Raw genomic sequence first — 27,812 nt, 5'->3', positions numbered from 1 at the left:
TTTTCGTTACACCAAGGAAATATGAACATATGCTGGTTAACAGGTATACTGCACATGTGGCAACGATTTTTTGTGATATTGCTACATACACTCTGATGCTCCATTTGTGACTTGAAAGGTGTAGAGACTTGGGGGCTGATTCACAGACCTAATCAGAGATAAAATACTAAAACTTACTACTTTTGGTATTCACAGAAGGTATTTAGTAGTAGTAAAGTAAGTTTAGGATCTTATCTCAGTTTAGTAGTAGTAAAGTTAGGAGTCCTAACTTTACTACTACTAAATGCCTTCTCTGAATTCCAAAAAGTAGTACGTTTAGGATTTTATCTCAGATTAGTTCTTTGAATTGGCCCCTCCATGATCACTTGCACTCTGGTGCATTAAGGTGTAGCTGGATGGGGGAATTCACATACTCACCATGACCACATCTTGTCACAACGTGGAGGTCTGATGGCCACTGGCGAACCCCCAAGAGGGTATAACCCAAATTGATTTAAGGTTATTTTTGGACACCAACGAGGTGTTATTATTTGATAAAAAACATGCGGTTGCATGGATGTGTTCTTTTGTTTCACATGAGAATCTTTAGCATAATTGGGATGCTGAAGCGGGTGGGTGGGACGGTTGGGGAACTATGTAAGTACAAAAGTATGATGGGCAAAGTACAATTGTTGAAAATAGCACATGCACAATCAGGCAGCAAAGTTAAACGACCTAGAGCGATAGATAGTGGCAGAAATGGCAGGTATTAATGGTAATATACTATCATGGTTGACATGGAATGTCAGAGGTCTCAATAACCCTAAGAAAACATGACAGGTATTCGCTTATTTGGACAGGCATAATATTCAAGTGGCTCTGCTGCAAGAAACTCATCTCACTAAGCACACAGCATAAGAAGTGGCATCTCGATGGGCTGGGGTGCGTTTAATGTCTTCTTACTCCTCATATGTTGGGGTGTAGTGATATTAATTAAAAGAAATGTACCCTTTGAAATTATGCATGTAGAAGAAGACTATATGGGGCGATATATATTAGCACAAGGTAAGTTATGTGGCACACTGGTGACTATTGTAAATGTCTATGGGCCTAATACAGATGACCCTATTTTTTATGAGACGCTGTGGAGTAAGATACATAAACTACCTCCGTCAGCGATTGTTTGTGAGGGTGACGTTAATGTTGTGCTGGTACCCGAAGAAGATCGTATGACCTCTGCAGAGGTCACACTCAAGAAGGCAGCGCTTTCTGTTACTAATGGTATGAGAAACCTGGGCCTACTGGATACCTGGAGGTTGAGGCACCCTGGGATGAAAGAGGGTACATGCCACTCTTATGTACATCAGTCGTGGTCACGCCTCGACTTTTGGCTAGCCACGAATGATGTGAATACGTGAACTACTAAAGTCCAGCATTTACCAAAAACACTGTCAGACCACTCCCCAGTTCTGCTAAACATGATCATACACACCACCGCAGTTTCAATGGCGTTTACAAGCATCCTTGTTGTTAGATCAAGTCTTCCGTGAAGGGGTGAGGGAAGCAGTCACAGATTACTTTGTGCACAATCTGGGGTTAGTACAGAGTATGAGAACGATATGGGAGGCGTTCAAGGTGACAATACGCGGAGTCTGTATAGGATTACAAGCAGGGTTTCTCAAGTCACTGCGTGGCACCATGAAGCAGCTTGAGCAGGAGTTGGGGTGCCTTGAATGAGAGTATGAAATAACGGCTGACACAGCAACGCTAGCAGACATTAGAATAAAGGTCACAGAGTATAACAAAACAGCGGACCAAGAGGTGCGTCACATGTCGCGAAGGTGGAAAGCCAGGTACTATGGGGAAGGAGGTAGGCCTGGGAAAGCATTAGCCGATAGGATAGAAGCACCATGGGCCAAGAATCATATAGTGAAAGCAATTGCAGATGATACCACTCCATATTATGAAACGCTGGGGATACTCAGCACATTTGTGCAGTATTACCAAACTATGTACGCGAATAGACATTCAGCAGAGGAAGATGAAGTAGCACAATACCTGGATGATATAGCGCGCGTATGGATTTCACGTGGGCAACAAGATTTTTTAATGCATCAAATAACGATAGAAGAAATCCGAGAGGCCATCACCGCATTGCCCAATGGGAAAGCTTCAGGCACAGATGGCTTGCCAGCAGAGTTTAATAAGAAATTTATTGACTTGTTGGCCCCCTATCTCCATGAGATGTATATGGAGGCGTACAAAGAACAACGACTTCCAGCCACGCTTCAGGAAGCATTGATCATAGCGTTGCTGAAGCCTGGTAAGGCATATGACAGTTGCGATTCCTACAGAGCCCTATCACTGATCAATACTGATGTTTAAAATCTTAGCAAAATTACTAGCTACCAGACTACATTTATTGCTCCCCACAATGGTGCTCCCTGACCAGTCTGGGTTTGTGCCCACTCGATCCATGTCACATAATCTCCATATGCTATTTGAAGTACTGCATGTGTTAGAAACAACATTGCTTGCGGTGAAAGTGCTGCTGGACGCCGCTAAGACTTTTGATTCTATTTCATGGAAATATATGTTTGCAGTCCTACATCAGATGGGGGTACCCTTCATTTACACGAACTGGATCAAACTGTTATACACTGACCCGGTACCGCAAGTGCGTGTCAATGGGCAGACATCTGGTATGTTCGAGATACAGCGTGGTACGAGGCAGGGATGCCAGCTGTTGCCACTATTATTTGCAGTGGTATTGGAGCCATGGGCATGCATCTTAAGACAAAGATATGCAAAGACGGCATTGCGCTTTTACCAGCGGCCGCTTGCAGTATCCATGTACGCAGATGACATGGTCCTATACGTTTGTGAACCTGAAGCATATTTAGAACAACTTATCAGAGAATATGTACGATTTTAATGGCACTCAGGGTTAGGTATTAACTGGGCCAAATCGATCGTTCTTCCACTGACTATGAGCACACCACAAATAGAGCTTGGTTATCCACTGGAATGGAGCACAGACCCGGTAAAGTACCTGGGAATATGGAGCCATAGAGATCCCCAAGTGGTTGTACAAACTTATTACAGGAGGGCAATAACGAGACTGGAAGAACAAGTGGCTTGATGGATAAAACTACCATTGTCACTAGCAGACAGGATAGCGCTAATCAAGATGATTGTACTCCCAAGATTTTTATATTTATATATGAATATTCCCATTCACTTAACACAACATTTCTTCACTACACTTCGCACACTATTAATCACACTTGCCTGGGGAGGGAAAAAGCCAAGAGTGAAGTGGGAATTATGGGTTCACGGCTCCAGATTTACAACTTTACTATCTCTTTGCTCAGGCACATTACGCCTACTGTTGGCAACAATCTCCTGCTTTCATCTCGCATGTTGCAGTAGAAGCTGGCGCAGTCCATCCAATACTGCTCAGAGCTATGATTGTGAACTCTAGTACTATATTTGAAAAGGGGGAAATAGATACGGTGCAGTGTACGGTCAGTGCGTGGCAGGAGCTTGGGAGGCGAGCTCAGAAGCTGCCGCTATACCCACCAGCTATGCCGCTCTTGCACCATACCGGAATCTCAGTAACAGATGAGACTGGCGCGCTCAAAATTCTACAAGATGCAGGGATGCACACAATAGGGGATGTGTTTCAAGTGGGAAAATTCATAGACATCTCAGCTCTTATGGTGGAAGGGAAAAAAGCTACGATGAGGGTGTTCATATACAGCGAATTGCGTGCAGCCTTGCGCACATTATACCCAACATTTCCTGAGGAGCCACAAACCTTGGAGGCCTTACAGTTACTCTACATGTCTCAAACACGATCCAAACTTATCACACGGTTATATCACGCTTCACAGTTAGAGGTGAAAGGACCGCTGGATAGGTGGAATGCTGTTCTCTCTGACCCACTAACGGTAGATGATTGGAATGCATGTTGCGAATTGACAGGGAAGCCGACTGCGAATGGGAATCTTAGAGTTATTCACTTTAAATATTTACATCAAATGTACTATACACCTGCACAGCTTCATAAATATGGTCTAAGAGAATCTGCATGCTGTGTGAGATGTAGAGCGCCAAGTGCGGATTTCCAACATTTGGCATGGGCCTGTCCGAAGGTAAATGAGTACTTGGTGCAAGTCACGCACACTGACAAAAATGGTGGGGGAACCAATAGAATGCACTCCACAAATGTGTTTATTGGGGAATGTTACAAATGTCATTATTCGGAAATTAGTGGCCATAGTGCTGCTGTTGGCAAAGCGTAGTCTCCATTCATTGGGGCGGAAGACCCACACCAACACATAAGAATTGGATGCAGGACATGGTGTATTGTGGAGATCAACTTACCTGCTATGCTGAGGAATTACCAAGTGCATCTAGACCTTGTGAAATATGGGGCCTGTTAACTTCCTATTTACTAAATGCACTTGATGACTGAAGCCTCTCCATGCATTGTAAGAGATATATTATTGCTGTCAAAATTACTATCTGTAATCAGATAACTGTCAATAGATGATTATTGTGATGTGCTGATTCGTCCACCTGTGATTTATAAGCCTGTGCAAATGCTGATGTACCTTTCGGATGTTTATGTTATGAAAACGTCTTAAATAAACTAAAAAACTAAAAAAAAAAACATAGAATGTATATGAGATGATGGAGACCTATGTTTGTGATGTCTTGCTATGCATCAGTATCCTTAAAATGAAACTTTGAAAAAAAAAAGAGATTCTAATATAGCCTCACTTTGCACAACACAAAATTCAAAAGTGGCGGCAGAACAATAGAAATAGGAATAGGTCGCAAAAGGCCCCATAAAAGTCCCACCATGATGTGGATGAAGATTCTTTTATAATCCATCTCATACCCTAATTGAACAAAGCAGACCACTAGGGAATAGAAGCTTTATGTTCGAGGCATGTGGGCTGCTGAATTCATATCTGTGCATAGATCGCCGCCTAGTGTTGGGTCCGGATGATTGCACATTGTTGTCCTGGAAGAGTCTTCGAAGTATCACGAGATAGGTGGCTCCTCCCCTGGAGTACAGTGCGCATGGGCATCCCCTCCATCCTTAGATTGTTTTTTTCCGCCATTGGGTTCGGATGTCCTAATCTTAGCTCTTTGAGTATTTAGGCCTTTACATTCGTCGGTATTGTTTTCGTTCGGCGCCAAGTCTATTTGTCGAGGGCGTTCTCGAGTAGATCATCAACGATGGAACCAAAGACATCGAATAGCCCTTTTAAGCGTTGCCCTCTTTGCAACGCTAAGTATGCTCGCTTCGACGTGCACCCGGTGTGCAACAAGTGCCTCTCTCCAAACCACGACGAAGCCACCTGTATGGCGTGTTCCAGGTTTCGATCGAAGAAGACCCTTCGCATTCGTCGAGCAGCTCGGCTCGAGGCTCAGAAAGCGACGCCGAACCCGGACAACATCTTCGGGACAGAAGATGAGGAGGTCGTGGACCTTGAAGTTCGGGGGGGGGGCTATCGGATCCGGCTTCGGAGCGAGAATCCCACTATGATGCCGAAGACGAGCGTATAGTAAACGAACAGGAAGATGGTGTCGTCGAAGAGGTAGGAGACGACGAGGAGGCCCTTGGGGCCGAGGAGGATGGCTCAGAAGATGAGCTAGGCCCACATGTCGGTACAGGGCCCAGAGAGGCACTCGATAAGGCTCAGGTCGAGGGATCGCCACAAGGCCTTACCCAAGATCATTCTTCTCGTTCTACAGCCCCGCATAAAGGCCTGGCTACGAACTACCCTAAAGAGCCATCGGTATCGAAAGCGCCATCATTCGATCAAACGAAATCGAAACTGAAGGCACAGGCACCTAACTCGAAACCAAAAGTGAAAGAGTCTCTCATCGGCAACAAGGCCTCGAAGCCCTCGGAGCCGAACAAACAAAAGAAGGCCGTCGACGCACAGAGATTTCATGGGGACGTTGAGCCGATGGCGGCGCCAACAACCAAGGTCAAGGTTGCCGACCCGAAAAAATCGGCGCCGAGGATCGTCGACACAAAAATACAGAGCGACTCGCGACGGCCGACCCATCCCAGTCCTCGTGTCGAGAACACGGCGTCTGGTTCGGGGTTAGATGCCACGTCCAAAAGGGTATCGAAGGAACGTGTCGGATCAACAACACCGTCTCCCTTCCTAAAGAAGAAGTCGTTATTCCGCATCCACGACACGGCTTCCATGCTCGACGCAAAAGCACCCCCGCAGCCGAAGACGGTCAGCACAGTTCACATCGCGTCGACGCACATAAAATTCGGACTACCACCGGCGGTACGACCGCCGATGTTCGACGCAAAGAAGGGTCCCGAGCCGCAAAAAAGGGTCGACCCGAAGAAACCTGTCGAAGCACCAACAGGAATGCCAATGGGACAGAGAGCTGTCGAAGTACCTCAGGAAGATGAGGAGCCAAGGCAGTTTATCGATGCGGAGACTGGTAGATTTTCAATATATAAAAGAAAGATACTGCCAGAGAAATCAATGGAGCCATACAAAATTCCATTGAAGAAGAAGAGGACCACATCACCAGTTCTAGTAGAACATGTTCAATATTATGACCAGGAGCCTCAGTCATTCTCACCCACACAGTTTGATGTGGATGCAGGGGATGCTGGTGATGTTGAGGACACTTATCCTGTGGACACTGACCCTGAAGATCAAAACCAACCTTGGGTGGACGATATTGGTACAGGGGACCCACATACTGCTCCAGACACACCAGCATATGTGGTAAAATCATCTCCTACTGAGGATACTGCTGCTTTCAATGCCTTGATTGAGAGAGCAGCTAAACATCATGATGTACAGCTCCACACTGATCCTATTGAGGATGATTTTCTGATGGATACCTTCTCTACCTCAGAAAGATCTGTTAAGACTCTGCCCATGCTGAAGGGGGTCCTAAAACCGGCTCATGACATTTTTAAGGAGACCACAAGGGCGAGAGTACTAAACCCTAGGATTGACAAAAAATATAGGCCAGCTCCTGTGGACCCTACCTACATAAGAGGCCAGTTGCCTTTGGACTCGTTGGTGGTGTCCAATGCTCGGAAGAGAGCCAATTCACAGACAACGGGTTATGCTCCTCCCCCTGACAAGGAGTCTAAGGTCTTGGAAACTTCAGGAAAAAGAGTTGCTGCACAGGCAGCTAACATCTGGAGAATTGCCAACATTCAGGCACTTCTGGCTCGATACGACAGGGCGCATTATGATACCCTAGAGACACTGCTACAGCACCTCCCAGATCAGTTTAAGGAAGGAGCAGAGTCGCTTCTTACAGAAGGGAAGCTCATAAGCAACGCTTCCATTAAGTGCGCTCTTGACGTAGCGGACACTGCAGCTAGGGCTATTAACACCAGCGTCATGTTAAGAAGGCATGCTTGGTTGAGAATCTCAGGATTCAAACCAGAGATACAGACAACGATACTCAATCAACCTGTCAACCCTGACTCCCTTTTTGGCCCCGAAGTTGACACCACCCTAGAAAAGATCAAAAAAGATACAGAGACTGCAAAGTCTATGGGGGCTCTGCAATCACAGCAGTTTCGGAGTGGGTCCTTTCGTCGCTCTAGCAACAGAGGACCATCTAAAAACCAGAACTCCCAACAGTCGCAGTACACTAAAGGAGGTTCACAGACCACCTATAATAAGAATACTAGAGGTGGATACCGTGGAAACAACGTCAAAGGCAGAGGCCGAGGGAACAACAGCTCCAGGTCCTCCGCCACCAACAAACAGTGACGCCTTGTCACTGCCCCCCGACCACGTAACACCTGTCGGGGGGAGACTCCAGGAGTTCCTGCCGGTCTGGAAGTCCATCACTACAGACAGGTGGGTGAGAGACATTGTCCAGTACGGTTATTGTCTGGAGCTCACATCCACTCCACCAAACATACCACCAAGACACCGTCCTATGTTCGCAGAGCACTTGCACTTATTCCACCAGGAAGTTCTCAGTATGCTCCAAAAAGGAGCCATAGAACTCGTGCCAGCAGAAGAACAGGGATCAGGAGTGTACTCACTGTATTTTCTGATCCCCAAAAAGGATGGGTCTCTCAGACCCATACTGGATTTACGACCTCTAAACCGTTACATTCTGTCAGAGCATTTTCACATGCTCACCTTGCAACAGGTGCTGCCGTTGCTCAAACAGGGAGACTTTCTCGCAACACTAGATCTCAAAGATGCGTATTTCCATATACCCATACACCCATCACACAGAAAATATCTCAGGTTCACTGTTCTCAATCAACATTACCAGTTCAAAGTCCTCCCTTTCGGAGTAACAACGGCACCCAGAGTGTTCACCAAGTGCCTGGCAACAGTGGCGGCGCACTTAAGGAGACAGCACATACATGTCTATCCTTATCTGGACGACTGGCTTATCCAGGGAAAGTCGGCCCAGCAGTGTGCCAACCACGTAACCCACACCATTCACCTTCTTCACAGCCTTGGCTTCTCCCTGAATTATCCAAAGTCCCACCTTCAACCCACCCACGTACAGCAGTACCTAGGCGCGACCATAGACACTCTGGCAGCCAAGGCACAGCCCAATTCAGTACAGATCAACAGCATGCAGTTGCTCATAAAAAAAGTTCAAACCTCAACACTCACTACCGGCACGAGTGTTTATGCAGTTGATAGGCATGATGGCCTCCTGCATATTCATAGTCCCGCACGCGAGGTTACATATGCGCCCGCTTCAGGAGTGCTTGGCACGTCAGTGGAATCAGGCTCAGGGACAATTGAAGGACATAGTGTTGGTGAGCGGTCGGGCATATAACTCTCTGCATTGGTGGAATCCACAAAACCTTTGCAAGGGCTGACCGTTCCAAGAGCCTGTCCCACAAATCATACTGACGGCGGACGCGTCTCTCCAGGGATGGGGAGCTCATGTACTCAATTACACAGTGCAGGGACTATGGACGACACAGCAAAGGAGGATGCACATCAACCTTCTGGAACTCATGGCAATCTTCCTTGCAATGAAGGCATTCAAAGTACACTTGTGCAACAAAGTCGTGTTGATCCGGACGGACAACATGACTGCCATGTACTACATACAGAAGCAGGGAGGAACACACTCCCCACAGTTGTCTCATCTGGCTCAGAGCATGGGGAAGTGGGCCATTCAGAGGAACATCTTCTTCATGGCGGAACACCTCCCGGGCAAGGACAACCAGATGGCGGATCTGCTCAGCAGACAGCCACCAAATACACGAGTGGGAGATACATCCATCAGTACTCCAACCGTACTTCCAACGGTGGGGTCATCCAGAGATAGACCTATTCGCCACAAGGGAAAACGCAAAATGCCAAAACTTTGCCGCCAGGTTCCCACATCCACAGTCGCAGGGCAATGCAATATGGATGAACTGGTCAGGCAGATTTGCGTACGCTTTTCCCCCAGCACCATTAATACCGCTGGTGGCACGCAAACTGAGGCAACACTCAATGGCGCTCATCCTGGTTGCTCCAACGTGGGCACGCCAACCATGGTACACCACGTTTCTGGAACTCTCCGTGGTACCGCATCAACGACTACGGCTAACACCCACGCTTTTAACGCAGAGCCATGGCGAGATTCAGCACCCAGATCCGCAACAGCTGAACCTGGCGATCTGGCTCCTGAGATCTTAGAATTTGGCTACCTAAACTTGCCTCCAGAATGTATGAATATCATCAAGGAGGCACGGAGACCCACTACCAGAGCCTGCTACGCGGCTAAGTGGAAACGATTTGTCATTTATTGTAAAAATAATGACATCAATCCGCTGGATGCATCGACGCAAAACATTATCTGTTATCTATTACACTTATACCGATGCAATCTAGCATACAATTCCATCCGTATACATTTAACCGCACTGGCAGCTTACCTTCAGAACAGGCAGCACCTCTCACTGTTCAAAGTGCCTGCCATCAGAGCTTTCTTGGAGGGACTCAAACGTGTGATTCCTCCAAGACACCCTCCTTCACCAGTCTGGAACCTAAATGTGGTCCTCACCAGACTGATGGGACCACCTTTTGAACCTCTACACTCTTGTGATATTCAATTTCTAACATGGAAAGTAGCTTTCCTAGTTGCCATTACTTCCCTAAGAAGAGTTAGTGAACTTCAGGCACTAACCATTCAAGAGCCATTTATACAGGTTCATGCCAACAGGGTCGTACTACGCACCAACCCTACTTTCATGCCAAGGTAATTTCGCAGTTCCATATGAACCAATCCATAGAACTACCAGTGTTTTATCCTAATCCTGAGAATGTAGCAGAGAGAATGCTCCACACACTTTATATCAAAAGAGCTCTCCTGTACTATATTGACAGAACACAAAATTTCAGGAAAACAAAACAACTGTTTGTTGCCTTTTCTCCACAGCACAAAGGCAACCCCATTTCCAAAGCAGGAATAGCTAGGTGGATCGTTAAGTGTATACAGATTTGCTATGAAAAAGCTAAGCGCAAACTAACAATTCCTCCAAGAGCCCACTCCACACGAAAGTTAGGGGCCTCCATGGCTTTCCTCGGAAATATTCCTTTAGAGGAGATATGTAGAGCAGCCACATGGTCCACTATACATACATTTACCAAGCACTACTGTGTAGATGAACACTCAATACAGCAGGCAGCTGTAGGACAGGCTGTTCTCAAAACTCTTTTTCAGACTGCTGCAGCTGGCACGGGAAGCCGCCGCTAAATGGAGGGACTGCTATATAATCTATGCACAGATATGAATTCAGCAGCCCACATGCCTCGAACCGAATATGCTACTTACCAGTATGCATCTGTTCTTGGCATGTAGGGCTGCTGACATTCATATCGCCCACCCTCCTCCCCGGCGCCTGTAGCAGCTGTAGCATTCAGTAATTACTAGTTAGCATGGTCATCATTCACTGTATTACACTCCATCTATGCCACAATGGCGAAAAACAATCTACGGATGGAGGGGATGCCCATGCACACTGTAGTCCAGGGGAGGAGCCACCTATCTCGTGATACTTCGAAGACTCTTCCAGGACAACAATGTGCAATCATCCGGACCCAACACTAGGCGGCGATCTATGCACAGATATGAATGTCAGCAGCCCTACATGCCAAGAACAGATGCATACTGGTAAGTAGCATATTCGAAACTCGGCCAGCCAACGTCAACAAAACTCCTACAACAGTCGACACCAAAATGGGAAAGCAGTAACAAGAACACATACCACCCAAACAATTAGTCTGGAAATCAATAATCAGACAAAAAATAACCTCTGGGTTAGAGCAATCCAAATTCTGGTTATTACAAAGATCCTACTGGACACCACACTGACTCCACAAAAAGAAATTAAGAGACAACCCAACATGGTGGTGGAACTGCAACACCGAAATTGGGGACTTACCACACTTACTTTTTCTACTGCTGATTAGTCAAACTATTCTGGCCAAACATATTTATTTAGCTTCATTACCACACTGTTTGGTATTCAAATTGAAGATGATTTTATGTACTTTAATACTAGATTGTATGACCCCAGCATTAATAACGATTATGACAGATAACTTCTTGATTTATTATTAGCACTAGAAAACTAGGATGCTAAATCAGTGTTAGCATTTGGAAAAACAAATTCAAGATATAATTTGCTGCATGAAGTAAATGGATATGATAGATCAGAGGGGCGCATACAATTTCCATACAGCTTTGTCCTTTGAAGCCACAGAACAGACCAATTTGGAATACTTTAAACACTCACTTTGCAAACCACCATAAATTGCTATACAGGATAGTCTTCAACTCTCCGGTCGTAGCTATATGTAATGACCCTTTTTGTACAACAGTTGTTGATATCTACAATACTTTTGGTATTATGTGCTTAGTAACTATGTGGTACGTGTATTCTATTGTATGTTTAACTACACACTGAGACATTGTGCTTCCCAAACATTTTAGAACCACAACCCACTTTCTAGTTGATATTTATATTATATTACTGTGTTTAACTATGTTTATATTAAAAAACTACATTTTTGAGTTCAATATTAGTGTATAACGATATTGATTTTTAAAAATATTTTTGTTATTTCTATCATAAGTATAGGAAAATGATATTTTTGTACTCTATATTTTTGACACAATATTTATGTCCCGCGATATTTGTGGTTTCGATAATTTTTCATTGAATCGTGGTTGATGGGACCACTTCCTACTTTTTAAAGTGTTTTTGACAATATTCACAAAAGGGAAGGGAACCTCTTTCCATTTGCAAATGAGTTACCTCCTTCTCCTACATTCAGTCGCAAAACGTTAATACAGATCATAAGCAATCGGTATTTAGAAGGACAGCCATAAATATGCCCCTTCTAAACACCAATTTAGTTTGATTTCTTAAACCCTTTTAGCAATTCTGTAATCTGTTACCGAATCACTAAATCAGTTATGTTTTGTGAGCTGCAGTTTTCCTGTGCACAATATTGCAGTGAACCAAAGACCAGGAGGTGGTAAGATGGCAGACTAGTGCTATCTCTTTCCTGAAATTGAAAAATGAATTTTTCCTACCTGTGATTGCACCATTTACACCTGTTTTGCTTGCAGTTGTTACAGTTTAAAAATTGAAGTTTTTTACCTGCCTGTGATTGCATCATTTTTCACCTGTTTTGTTTAGAAATTTGTGGTTTTTACTTGCCCGTGACTGTTTTATTTTACTTGTTGAATTGTGGGTTTTGCAGTCTAAAATCCGTTGTTTTTTTCACATTGCCCGTGACTACCTGTTTTTCCCTCCTAATTTCTCCCTTGCTCTGTGCTCAAAACTGCGTGTTAAGCACTCCACCCCAGCTCCCATTTTGTGTTAGCATGTGAGTGAAACCAGATTACCCCTCCCCCTTCTCCATCAGCAACCAAGATATTATACATCAGAGAGTGAACAGAGGGTGCTCTAAGACAGCAGTAATCTGCTGTTAGCTGTTTAAGCTGTATGTTATACGGGATTGTGCACTTGTTTTTTGGCTAGGAGAGTGAGTAAAATTTTGCGCACACAGTATTGTTAGAGGGCAAAGTTTGTTAAAACCTTACCTGCAGAACTCCAAAGTTTTGATTGCACCTGATTCTACAATGAGGAGCAGCTTCCAACTCCCTGGCCAGCAAACATTGCCTGAGGTTGCAGGGATTTATATAGTCTGCTATTGGATGCTACATGTGTGCACCGATTGGTGGTTGCAACTGGTGTTTCTATTGGATTAGGGTTAGTGTTCTCATTGGGTGGTTATTTGAGGGTACTGATTGGTTCCTGGGTCAGTGAATCTAGCTTAGGACTAGTGATCTGACTGGCGGAGAGTTTTAGGATTGGTTCCTGGGGCTGGGCTTTTAATTGGACGTAGGGTTTAAGGCTTCCTGTATGATTGGCTGCTGGGACTAAGGCTGGGATTAGGCTTTCCATTGGACGTACGGTTTAGGGTTTCCTGTATGATTGGCTGCTGGGACTAGGGTTGGGACTAGGGCTGGGGTTAGGATTACTATTGGATGTAGGGCTTAGGGTTTCGTGTCTGAGGCTGCTGGGACAAGGGCTGTGATTGGTTGTAAAAGGCTAGTGTCCTATTGGTGGTAGGGCTTAGGGCTAGTGTTGTGATTGGTGCCGCTCGTAGGCGCGGACTTGGTTTTTAAAATTCATTTTACCTGCCACCATCGCTGAGGAGCTGCTTTGGAACTGCGGGGGAAGACTGAAAAGCGTGGTCATCTCGGGAGGCTGCTACTGTGCAGGGACTGCGAGGCCCAGGGTGCCTTGCTTTACAATCATTGAACGCACCTGATCCTCTTCCCGGACACACCTCCCACTGCCTCGCCATAAAACGCCTCGAGGCCCCCGCTTCGCGGGGGCCGCTCGTAGGCGCGGACTTGGTTTTTAAAATTCATTTTACCTGCCACCATCCCTGAGGAGCTGCTTTGGAACTGCGGGGGAAGACTGAAAAGCGTGGTCATCTCGGGAGGCTGCTACTGTGCAGGGACTGCGAGGCCCAGGGTGCCTTGCTTTACAATCATTGAACGCACCTGATCCTCTTCCCGGACACACCTCCCACTGCCTCGCCATAAAACGCCTCGCGGCCCCCGCTTCGCGGGCGCCACTCGTAGGCGCGGACTTGGTTTTTAAAATTCATTTTACCTGCCACCATCCCTGAGGAGCTGCTTTGGAACTGCGGGGGAAGACTGAAAAGCGTGGTCATCTCGGGAGGCTGCTACTGTGCAGGGACTGCGAGGCCCAGGGTGCCTTGCTTTACAATCATTGAACGCACCTGATCCTCTTCCCGGTCACACCTCCTACCGCTATTTAATTGACACTAGTCTACGCGTGAGCGGGACGCGTGCGGGGCGCAGTCCGGGGCGAAGCCCGGGCAAAGGGCGGGCCCGTTTAAGCACGGTCAAGACCGGACCAGGCCCCTTCTCTTTCCTGCTCCGCCCTCGTAGAGGAAAAATGGCCACACGGTCGAAAACACAGGCATCAACTCCGATGCTTTCAGGTACACTGGACAATTTTCTCATCAGGGCTAATTCGGTGGTCAATAATGAGCTGTTAATGCTGGAGCAACGACTCTTCGAAGGTATCGAAAGTGCTAGGAGATCTTCCCTTGGCTTACTCGCATCTGCAAGAACTCCGGAGAGACTGGATAACTCTCATACTGCCTTAATGAACAGTATTGACCAAACGATTGATTCCGTACTTCAGGATCTAAGAACTAGCTCAACCTTGGTACCAGATGTTGCTACGGAGCTGGGGAAGGAAATACCTTTAAGATCAGCTCATGGCTCACGGGAGGGGGCGATATCCAAAAGGAAAAGTGTGAGGAAGATGAAGGGTGGGAAAAAGGCCAGGTTAGATACTGAGGTTCCACCTATTGTATTACCAGGCACTATTGAAACTTATACTCTATCACCCACCCCAAGTTGCAACCAAATTTCTCAACACCCTTCCCCTCCCAGCAGTGCTGCAGGACCAGGGCGAGAGACTGATTTGTTAACTAGCTCCTTAGTAAATGCGCTAAAATTCTTATTTGAACCTCTTTTGGCTAGATTTGATTCTATTAATGAGACGCTCATAGAAATAAAAAAAGCAACAGGAATTATTACTAATTGTTTAATAAATAAAGGTAGTTCTATCTCTAAAACGGATAATGTCCCTCAAATACAACTCCCAGAGTCCTCGTCCCTGAGTGTGGTTAGTTCAGGTGCCCCCCCCCAAACATGTAGGAGTGGGGGTGGCTTCCGAGTCACAGGATTTGCCTCGATCCTTGAATCCCCAACAGGCTTTTGTTGTTCCTCCTCACCCAATACAGAACTGCTCATCTGTCCAACTTAGGCCTATGGATAATGTTGGTGAATTAAATGTCCATAGTACTAAGGTGGGAACCAACACTAATACTCAGGGGAAGTTAAGCTGGAAGGATGTGGTTAATTTACCCCCCGAGGCGGCCCCCTATGTACTAGTTTTGGCTGGAATTCCCAAGTGTACCAACTCTGATTTAGAAACTTATGATTCTCTCAAAAACAAAGTCACCAGTTGGTTAAATACCCATAGGCCACTCCCGCCATCTGTAACTGCGGCTATTTTGATGGTTAGGAGGATTAATTGGCTGGGTAATTCATTTAAACGCTATAAGGGCGATTGTGTTCTGGTGAATTTTAGAGATCCTGATATTGTATCATATATCCTTAATTGGAGGGGGAAACAGCGAGAGACTTGCATTCAACCTTTACCACTCTCCTATTTTTATCCCCCATTAAATAATAATGTAAATGCTGAGAACGTAGAAGGCTGGACAAGGGTGGGTCCTCTTTCCTCTAGCTCTCGGAACCGTGATAATTCCTGGTTATATCAGCCTATCGTTCACGATGTCCCATGCCAAAATAGGTTTAGTCCTCTTGAAGAGGTGGATTGACTGCAAGTTGGATCTAATCCCAACGTAGATGAGTGTGAATTAGTGTCAGTACAGACTGTGGCGACCTTATCAAATGACATCATCCACAATGACCCTATATCCATCTAAGATAATGTTGGTATATCTGTTGACCCATCCTGTGCCCGTTCTTCACTAAAGATCGTCTCCTGGAATATAGCGGGCCTCCATAATAAGCTTGATTGTCCCGAATGGGGCCTTTTTATAGATCAACATGATATATGTTGTTTTCAGGAAACATGGGCCAGGACTAACCACCATCGAGTGGGTTTTGCCTCCTTTTTTCTTCCGGCAATTTGGGGAGGTAGGGGCCGACCGTCTGGTGGCCTCTCCATTTGGGTGGCAACCCATTTGGGCTGTACTGCTACCGCCCTGAGTACAGGATCTGATGATGTTCAAGCCATAATATTGAAATGGCAGGCTAAGACACAAATGGCCCTGATTAATATCTACTCTAGACCGACCAGTTTATCGGCAGAATCAAGGGCTGTGGATGTCTTATCTACGGTATTGGCGGATCTACCAGAGGGTATCCCTTTAGTGGTGGGTGGGGATTTTAACTCCCACTTTGAACCCCTAGAGGGATTATTAGATGCCATAAACCAAGAGGAGGATGACTCTTGGGAAATTCCACAAGTAGCTGGCTCCATTGTAAGATCATGGACCCCATTGGCTCTTCAAATTACCTCTTTATCGTTGGCTCACTCTATTAGAGCTTGCAATGGACGATCCAAATCTGATAACCCCCCAAAGACTACCTTTAATGTATCGGGCAGAGAGGCCCACCTCGATTACATCTTTGTCAAGTGCAAGGAATGGAATCGAGTTTTGGATTTTGTGGTGCTTCCCAGGAGAGAAAGTGACCATAATCCTCTAATCCTGGACTACGCTTTATTAGGTTTGGGCCCCACTGAATCCCCGCTGACTTCAGACAGATCTGATATTCTTGCCCTCTCTAACAACAGACGGAGGGTGAAATGGTCGAAATTGGTCAGTAATCCGGAGGACATTTCCAGAGTTCATGGGAATGTTAGTTTAACCTTGGACCGAATGGCTGACCTTATTGAGTCTGAATTAGCTCCGGATATCAATAGAGAGATTGCCGCACATAATGATGCACTTTATGCAAGTTTAGGAAATATTTTAAATCCTCTAGCTCCTTTGAAGAAATACCAATCTAGGAAACATTCATGGTATAATCGAGCTTGTAGACTGGCAAAAGCCGAACTAATGACTGCATTAAAGGCAAACGCTGACCGAGATCTCATTAAATGTAAACGACGCACTTATCGCTATCTGACCCACCATGCTAAACTTGAGTGGGCCAGTCAGAATTGGGTCGATCTAACATCTGCTTTGGCGGATCGAGATTCTTCTAGATTTTGGAACATTGTGACTACCGGTTCATCTGATATGGTGTCCGCTATTTGTCCGAATATTGCCCCGCAAGTCTGGGAGGACCATTTTACTCTTTTGTATAACAATCAATCCCCTAGCACAGCTCCTTTTTTATCTGAATTACCGTTGAGTGATAACTCTGCTCTTCACCCAATTAGTTTTACTATACTCGAAGTCCAGACTGCTATTGCTGCACTCCCCGCGGGAAAGGCTCCTGGTCTTGATAAGGTCCCTGGCGACCTTTATAAACATCAACCAGGAGTCTGGGCTCCTTATCTTTTAATTGTATACAATCGAATTGCAAGGGGTATGAAGATACCTTCTACTTGGCTGGGTGCTGAGGTGGTCCCAATCTATAAGAAGGGATCGCCCCTCCTCCCAGTCAATTATCGGCCTATCAGCCTTATTGATGTAGCCCAAAAACTTTTTGCTAGGTTGATCATCAATCGCTTATTGGACTGGATTGATGAGGAGGAGATCCTGAGCCATTACCAGGCTGGCTTCAGGAAATCTGTATCTACCATTGACCAGATCTTTAGGTTTAATATGCTTTATTGGAAAACTGTCACGGTTGAGGGTGGATCCCTATACACAGTCTTTGTAGATCTTCGATCAGCCTTTGACTTGGTCCCACGTACCAAGCTATGGGCTGTTCTTCGTGAATTAGGAATTCCACCCCCCCTTCTTGACATTATAATTCGATTACACACTGATAACTTCGCCAAGGTTAGATGTGGGAGCGAGGGAAAATTATCATCTAGTTTCCCTGTCAATAGGGGTGTGCGCCAGGGCTGTGTCCTGGCTCCCACCCTTTTCTGCCTATATGTAAATGGAGTTATCCCCTATCTAAATATGGTGCCTAATAGAGACGCGCCAAAGCTCGCTGGGGTGGGGATTTCGGCAATTATGTTTGCTGATGACACCTTGCTACTCGCCAAATCCCCCATGGGTATCCAGCGGGTACTGGATGGGTTTGTCTCTTTTTGTCAGGATAGGGGTTTGGAAATTAATACAACAAAAACAAAGTTTATGATTTTGAATCCTCCAAGAAAATCTCGTCCAAATCCAACTTTTGATGGAGTTAGTCTGGAGAGAGTTCGGGTGTTTGAGTACCTGGGAGTGACTATAAATGAAAATTTCCTATGGACTCAACACCAAACCAAATCCCAACTAAAATTATTGCAGAAAATCGGGGCGATTGTTAAACTTTGGAAAAACTCCTACATAAAACCTATTGGTCCACCTTTAGAAATTTATACGGTGCAGGCCAGAGCGGCAGCAATTTATGGGGCGGAACTGTGGGGCAATAATTGCCTCCAACCATTTATGGTCATTGAAAATAATTTTCTACGACAATTATCATCTTTACCCGCCAGTACTCCTCTTCTCCCCGTTAGGTTGGATTTAGGAATTAGATCTATTAAGGAGGAACTAGCCTTAAAGCCCCTAACCTTTTGGCGACGTCTATGGGCAACCCCTGAACTTAATACCTACAGACTAGAATTTTTGGATTTATTGAAGTTCCAAACTATACAAAATCTTCCTTGGATAAGGTATATCAAGGCTGAGTTTGATAGGTTGGGTTGCCCCTCTTTATGGAGTTCTCCAGAATCTGCATCCAAGGCCATATCGCGTAAAGCTCTGGCAATAATGTACTATGAAAGAAATCGGGCGGTTTGGCTGACCTCTGATAATTTGGGCTCCATGACAAGTTCATTTATCTTAATGAAAGATTATTATAAGTTTGAGATAGTGCTCGATGAAATTTATCCCCCAACTTTTAGAAAACTTTATCTCCAATGGAGATATAATTCCCTCCCTATTCGTGCTCTTACGAACAGATGGCACCCCTCAACTGTTGTTAATTGTCCCCTTTGCACTGCTCAGCCTGAAAATGATCTCCACGTAATTCTTTTTTGTCCTCTATATATAGCATCTAGAAGAAAGTGGATTATTCCCCTATGCAAAAAATGGGGTTTTAGAAAATATATGGAGGCTTATCGAATACTAAAAACGGATCTATCACCATTAACCGTTTTTGTTGTTAGCAAATTCTTAAACGCAATGTGGAAAACTAGAAGAAAGTTTTTGTAAACATGATATTATCTAGTTTTCACATTTTTCTGTTATGTTGATTTTTTGGCAAGTGGTATCAACTGTGTTTGCTAACTGGATTAGTATTCTTTTCTTGGCTATAAAGTGTATGATGGATATATCCCTCTTTTGATTGTAATAATTGTGAAATTTTATGTTACCTTGTGTTATAACTGTGAAAATTTATGTTACCTTGTGTTATCTTTTATGACTCATTGTAGTCGAAATAAAGATTATAGAAAGAAAAAAGATTGGTTAGGGCTGGGGTTCCCATTGGCCAAAGGGGTCACTTGATTACTCTGACAATTTGCGATCAGGGCTCAGGGCATCTCATCCCAGGCGGTAAGGTTAGGGGCAGAGAGGACTAAGGGAGTTGCCTGTTTGAACTTGTTCGAGACTAGTCGGACCTAGGGCCGAAAATGCTGCCCACTTTCTTATTACCCCATCCACATCCGCAACCAGATAAACACACTCACATCAAATGTATTCTACTCATTTACTACAAACTAACCATATGCAAAATTCAATGTTTCAGCACCCACTACTAAACCACACCTATACAACCTTCTATGCCAGCTACTGCACATTTCCATCATCACTTACAAACATCACACAACTCTTATCATATACCACTAACCAATCCACTCATCACTAACACAACCCAAACCCACAACATATTTAAATATATATCCCAGCCAGATACACACTCCCTGCTCTGACTCCTGACAGACCTTTTTGTCACTAACAGACCTATACTCAGCCTTCGATCATTTCTTCGACCAACACCCTCCTCTTCTTTCTACCACAATAACACAACCACACAACACTTACACTCCACTACACCACATATATTACATTACCTCTTGCAGCAAACAAGTCTAAGACAAACACTCTTAACTTCATCCCCTTTTACGCCCAACATACACTCTACTCACAAACACATCACCACCCCATTTACCTTACAACTTCTACTCGCAAACAATACTATACAAACAAATCCGTCTCATAAAACAAATACGTTAGCACCTCCTTTCACTACTCCTCAAAAACATAACATATTACGCACAACAAAGTCTCTCAAACACAGCACCTCATAACACTTACCATCACAAAATACAACCATACACCCACCCTAAAACTACACAAATGAACAAACTCCAATGCCAAGCTTTCTCTCTTCCACCGCACCTAACACATATACACCAACTCTTTTCCAATCGGTTCTCATCCATTGGACAATTTAGAACCTTAATACATGACCCACATGCTGCAACATCACCCCTAACACATACATCTTATGCCCTAAACACAAGCAAACAATATAAGCAATGTGCCACACCTCACAACTTCGCTTCTCTATGTATGTGCAGACCCATCAACATGCCTTCTTAGCCTGCTGGATGAGAAACACGATACAGAACAGCTACACAATTGCTATCCTCTTATACCTAATACCAACACTATAGACACACCTGCTGCAAGCCCACAAAATACTGCTCACTCTTCTACAAAACAAAGTCACGCTGTCGCCAAAGCACGTTCTCTAAACTGTCTACTAGTAAATGCTTGATCGCACTCTAAAAACAAGCATCACATCTATGACCTTCTCACGGATACAAAACCAGACATACAATTCATAACTGAATCATTGTTGGGAGATAATATGGCCCCAATCGTGCATGAAGCCATTCCTCTAGGCTATCAAACAATCACCCAAAATTGTATAGGCAAAAAAGGAGGTTGCCTAGCTGTTGTGTTCAGGCAAACATTACATATTACTATTTATTTATTTATTTATTTATTTATTTATTTATGCGATTTTTAAAGCGCTACAATTACCCATAGGTGTCTCGGCGCTAGGAGCTATATCTGATACCAATAAAGTAGAACTCTGGGGCAGTTTTAGATTGATTTATGAACAGTCGTGTCTTTGAGAAAACAGCCATGTTTTTAGCTGCTTTCTAAAGATAATCAGCGTAGGACTGGATTTTATGTTAAGAGGAAGGGAATTCCATAATTTTGCAGCTGCGATGGTAAAGCATCTGTCTCCCCAGTTAACTTTCCTTGTTCTGGGTATATGAAGCAGATGAGCAGTGTTGGAGCGAAGCGTTCTGGAGGTTGATAAAGGCTTAAGTGAAATCCTAAGATTCACCAGGCGCAACCCAACACCAATTTTCTCCTGTAACTTCCATCTCCTTTACAGACCTCCACCTAGCAGTGCGACATTCCCAGACACGCTTCTAGACATGGTTTCAAACCTGATAACATTACACTCCAACCTATGCTTTCTGGGGGACCTCAACATTTGGTTTGACAAACCCAATATGCCCCATCCGAAAACAATCATCACTGGCCTTGATACAGTGAACCTGCATTAGATCGCCACAAACCCACACACAATGCTGGACCCATTCTTTCAATCTTTCGGAATAGAGAAAGATAACATTCTCATATTCTGTTGGTGTAATTCTTTTATAGCATTCTGTGTTGTTTAGTTGTTTCAAAGATTCTTTTTTGTATAGGTCCCTCCCCCAAAGGACTACGTTCCCACCTTTATCCGATATGGGGGCCTGCTTTTTCCCTAGTTATGCTTGTCTGCATATGGGTCTATGGGAGGAACAGGTCCTCAAGGGTTCATATTGCGGACACAATGAGACAACATGTGCCATACTGGTTTAGGTACATTGACGATCTGTTCTTGATTTGGAGCGGCCCAGAGGAGCGGGCTCTTCAATTCATAGAACAGATCAATAGCAATGATCTTAATCTCCACTTTACTGCAAACATCAGCAGAGAAGCACTATGTTTTCTTGATGTTGAGGTTTTTATAAAGGGAGACAAACTTGAAACTAGGATGTATAGGAAGCCTACTGCAGGAAACACAGTACTCCACGCAACAAGCCATCACCCCAGACACTTAATACAAAGCATTCCGTATGGGGAAATGATGTGTATTAAATGCATTTGCAGCATGGAGGGAGACTGTGACACTGCACAGATTGAAAGCAGAGAAAGGTTTCTGGCTTGGGGCTATACTGCTAAAATTATTGACAAAGCTATCAGTAAAACCAAGGCTATTGTCAGAGCTGAGGCCCTGTCCTATAAACCTAGTCCGCAACAAACAACCCTTGATCAATCAACTCGACCAACTAGAATGATTCTTAAATACAACCGACAACATCAAGCTCTGTGCAAAATACTCAACAGAAATTGGGGATTAGTGTGCAGTGACCCAGTTCTGGGAAATCGGTTACCTATGACTCCTGACATAACTTTCAGAAAAGCACGATCCATGAGTAACACCTTACTAAAAAACAGTCCTGAATTGAGGGGAACCAAGAATTGTCTTAATTCACGCAAGGGATTTGTTAAATGTCCCTCATGTAAGGCATGTAGGTTTACCAATAGTAAGTCATGCTATACTAGCCCATTTAAACCAGACCCTGTACCCATCAAGAAAAGGCTTACTTGTTAGATGGAATAAGCGGTTTATGTGCTGGAGTGTCCTTGTGGCCTGCGCTACATAGGCAGCACTAAGTTGCCGGTACACAAGAGGATACTCCTGCACATAAGGGCTATTACCAACAGTGACCCAGCATACCCAGTGGCTAGACACTTTGGGGAATTCACAATGGGAGTCCGGAACACCTTAGATACTTTGTCATGGATACAATGCCACCACTTAGAACGGGAGGCAACCGTGAGGTCCAGCTACGTCTCCTGGAAACTAGGTACATTCTGGAGCTTGACACTAAAACTCCATTTGGGCTGAATTCAACTGAATATTTCTACACTTGCCTGTGATCAGGACTCTTCTTTAGCATGTTTGCACATTCTGGTTTTGTTACTCTTTTTAAACAACTCATCCCCTCAGTCACATGGTTTTAGTCTTCATAGAATTAGCACTTTGCACTTTAGGAATCATTGTTGATTCAACAGGGTGACACTTTAGAGCACTAGCACTTTATCACAGTAGTACAGGGGAGAAACTCAAGGCCCACTAAGGGCTTAAATTACAAGCACCAGCAAACTATGTAAACATAGCAAAATAATAAGAAACAGTGGAGGTATGTGTGACTTTGAAAATTGAGTTAAACAAGAATATGCACTGACAATGAGTATTGTTTTTACCAATTCAATATTTTAACACACACCATATTATATTGCACTGTTATCTGCTATGCAGGTTCAGCGGATTGTTGTATTTACATGACAAAAACCTATCTGATAAATGCACTGGCTTTTTAAATTAATTTGTTTTAATTGATTTTGAAATATTAATTAATTTTAAGCTGACATCCATTATTACCTGTAAAACTTAACTGTTTTGCATGATGCGCATTTGGTGCTGTAATCTATTCCTGACTCTTCTATGTCTAGGATTGCTTCACCTATGTGATCACGAGTCTTTGCATTAGCACTTTAAATATTTGAAGGCACTCTGCATCGGGTCATGTGATCAAGGCCTCTGGGAGGCCGAAACGCGTTTTGCCCCATTTCTTTGGGTCCGCGTTCGTCTGTTCCAGGGAAACTGGATGTTGCAAGGCGAAGTCTGTGATATATATATATAGATATATATAAAATTCATTTTATGTACAGCAACACTTGAAAGCCGGAGTTTGTTTAATGCATCTTCAATCTACATATACCGACTTCCTTTATGCATCTATGTACCGTCCATGTACTTATTTTTATGGATCTGTATATTTATTACTTTTCTTCTGGTTCAGCATATCCAATGCACTACCCTGTTTCTCACCCTGTACTGCTCTCAGTGTGTCCTCTGCCTCAGCTCTCTGCCTCATCTCAAGCCTCTTTCTGCTACTCTTTCCAGTGCACTACCCTATTTCTCACTCTATACCTCTATCAATATATCCGGTACCTCCACTCACTCATTCATCTCAAACCCCATACCACTGCTGTGATCCCCAAATGGCCCTTTCTGGATGCTTCCCTACTCTACCCCTCCTTACATCATCTCATACTTCTTTGCTGTTCTCATCCCCCAAAACAGGCCTTTCTGGACACTTCCCTCTGGCTCTTCCCCCTCCACATCCCTTTTGCTCATGCCAGGCCTTCTCCTACTGATATGAGCTTCAAAACTAACACACAAAAAATTCTAAATCTTTCCCTCTTCTATCCCTCCACTATCCTTTTCAATCTAAATAACAGACTAACATGTCCACCACTCAAATTAATTTAATATTTCACTATACTAATTCACCACTAATCCTTAATGGGTTCCGGAGTAGCGTGCTACTCACCGAAAAAGCGCTTCAATACCTCTTCAGGGGTAGCAATTGCTTAATAAATGCAAACCTTCTTCCCTCTTCTATCCTTCTGCTATCCTTCTCAATCCGAACAACTGACTGACATATCCACCACTCAAATTACTTTCATTTTTCACTATACTAATTCACCAATAATCCTTTATGGGTTCCGGAGTAGCGTGAAACTCGCCCAAAAAAACGATGTAACACCCCATCAGTTGTAGCAAGCGCTATATAAATGCAAACCTTTTTCCCTCTTCTATCCTTCTGCTATCCTCCTCAATCCAAATAACTGACTAACATATCCACCTGTCAAATTACTTTCATATTTCACAGTACTAATTCACGACTAATCCTTTATGGGTTCTGGAGTAGAGTGCTACTCTACGAAAAAGTGCTTTAACTCCCCATCAGGGTTAGTAAGCGTTAAATAAATGCAAATCTTTTTCCCTCTTCTGTCCCTCCACTATCCTGCTAAATCCAAATAACTGACTAACATATCCACCACTCCAAGTACTTTCATATTTCACATACTAATTCACCACTCGCCGAAAAAGTACTTCAACACCTCGTCAGGGGAGGTAAGCGCTATATATAAATGCAATTAAAATACAATACATGCCTAAACAAGCCGCTTCCAAATTCCGATTTGGTATGGTTTCCTAAACCCTTATAGAAATTCATCGGTTTAGTACTTGTCACAAACCCTACGACTTACCAGATACCATGGTTTGCGATCAGTAAATGCATTTGTACATGTGACCCACTTTTCTCTGTTATTAGGCTGAAAGTACAGAAATCAAATGTAAGCCTGATGACAGAGACAACATTAGGGTGAAAAGTTAGAGAAGTACTTTGAAATGCAACAATTTGACTTTTATTCATTACAAAAAGTTAGGCAAAGTTAGTAAACATTTATAATTTACTATTCAGTCCAAATTTACAAAGGTTTTTTAGCTTCTATTTTTTACTAACTTGTAAAAAGTTGCAATTTACTGGTAAAAGCTGTAAAAATATCTCTATCTTTTCACCACTCAGGTCAATTATGTTTTCAAAGTTGAAGGTAGTGTAAAAGTTGTTTTTAAAGTGGATATTGTTTCGTTACCATTTAAATTTTGTAAGCAAAAGATCATATTATCTTGAATTATGCTAGATATTCATACATGACTACCAACATTTGTAAGGCTGTAGAAAGTATTTATCCTTTTTTAAAATCTTGTAATTTGTTCCGTACTTTTTGAATTGACTGTTATAAATAACTTATGTTCTTTTTTAAGTTTGGAAACAACCAAGTGCAGCATTATTACATTAGCTTATTACTTTTAAGCTCTGGTGTCATTATGTCTGCTGCCAGAGCTAGTAGCCGAGGGGAAAGGCAGGTCAGGTCACAAAGCATCATTAAATCAGCTATTTAAAGAAAAATGAAATGTTACTATTTTTTCTTCTGTACTGTTTTTCTAGCTTACAGAGTTAAGTAAAAAGGAGATATTTATGGCAAAATGTTTATTTTTTGCACTATAGAAATCGTAGAATCTTTCTGCATGTTTCTACACATTCCGAGCTAATGCAGTTTTTTTAAATTGACTTGTATTTAGCTGATTCTTGATGTTTATTTTTTCAATAGAGATTATATTTTCATTCTTCATATTTGCAAACATCCTTTCCCTTTCATATGAAAGAGCTACACACCAAGGATTTAAGTGGTATGACGTAAAGGTGATGGTGTGACCATGTATTATGTGGAATGATAAGGATATTGCAAGTCACCTCGGAGTTCCACATGCTTATAAAGGAACTCGGCCTTCGTTCCTCTATATGGTCATGGAACTCCGAGGTGATTTGCAATTATGATGTACCACAGTGGTTACTTTATCTCATATATAAAAGTTAGATAGTACGCTTATAAAAATCCATCTTATTTAAAACTCCTCTATGAAATATAATGCGAACTTGCGGAGGCTTGGTAGACACATCCTCAGTTATAGCTGCCAAAAAAAACATGTCATCTATTACACCCTCAGACACAGAGCTTAACTAACAGAACTTTGAATGCTTGGATTTTTGAATCTAAGAATGTAACTTGCTTGACTGAAGGGCTTACTGGCTGAAAACAAAATAGCATTTGTTTAGATCAAAAATTGCCACTAGTCTGGCATTGAAAGCCTTTTGGATGGCTTAGTTATGATTTTCTAATTATTTCCATTCCAAATCAGAGTCAGATTTGGCTTTTTGAAGATTTGTGGCAGTAGGGTGAGAAAGTCACTTGTCATAATAAGTAAGCTGTGAGCTTTTGGTGGGGGAGACTTGTGGGCTGTATCAAATTACTTACATATTTCTTCGGTATGTGCAGGTGTCCTTGCACAGTAAATGTGTGTGGTTAGTAGGTGATCATAGAAAGGGCTTTTGGATGCCTTAATAGATAGTTGCATAATCGGGCTGTGTTGAGTGTATCTTCAGTGTTCTATTAAACGTGCTGTTGTTGGGTGGTGTGAAAAATGTCTTGGGACGTGGAGCTTTTGTGACCATGTTGATTGATATCTATCTTAAAATCTTTTCGGCATCTTACACCCCACTAAATCATGTAAAAGCACATACTCAGGACTTCAAGATGCGAAACCCTAAATTCCTTTTGCTTCTGCTTTTAGCTACGGGATGTTCCGCTTCACGGCATACAGCCAGCTGACGAGATGGTGCTGGGGGATACTGGGAAACAACATTCGTATGAATCTGCCGGCCTGTGCCATTACCGTCATCCGCAACACTTTCCGTTATGGTTATTCACACTTGTAGATTAATTTTGAAAACATTTTTGTATTCATATTGTACAATTTACAAAATTCAATAAAAAGACATTTATCTAAGTTGCATTAATCTCCAGTTTCTTTAAAAATTCCTTTATTGTAAAATAGTTGGATAAGATGGTGGTGCAAGAGAGTTAAGAGCAGAATTGGGGGGTAGGGACTCTAGTGATTAAGTTATCTAGCATCGTATACCTTTCACCCCGTGAGACTGCTCTGAGAATGCCTTGGCACAATGTTATATGTTCCTTATTTGTTAATGTGTTGGGTTGTGGGATTCTACGGTGAGA

At 43.5% G+C, this 27,812-nt stretch overlaps 1 protein-coding gene across 1 annotated transcript in view; it reads left to right on the top strand.

Annotated features, from left to right (window-relative positions):
- LOC146809751 (uncharacterized) overlaps nucleotides 1–27,585 on the top strand; it is a 72,095-nt gene extending 44,510 nt beyond the window's left edge. The window contains exon 3 of the mRNA XM_085614379.1: nucleotides 27,370–27,585. Coding sequence (XP_085470505.1) covers nucleotides 27,370–27,514 — 145 coding nt within the window. The 3' untranslated portion in view covers nucleotides 27,515–27,585. The remainder of the gene's footprint in view (nucleotides 1–27,369) is intronic.
- Nucleotides 27,586–27,812: the final 227 nt, after the last annotated feature.

This window comes from Triturus cristatus, chromosome 7, assembly GCF_964204655.1.
Source record: "Triturus cristatus chromosome 7, aTriCri1.1, whole genome shotgun sequence".
NCBI classification, from domain to species: Eukaryota; Metazoa; Chordata; class Amphibia; order Caudata; family Salamandridae; genus Triturus; species Triturus cristatus.
The sequence above is the reverse complement of the archived record's forward strand: the minus strand, read 5'-3'. Positions and strand labels throughout refer to the sequence as shown.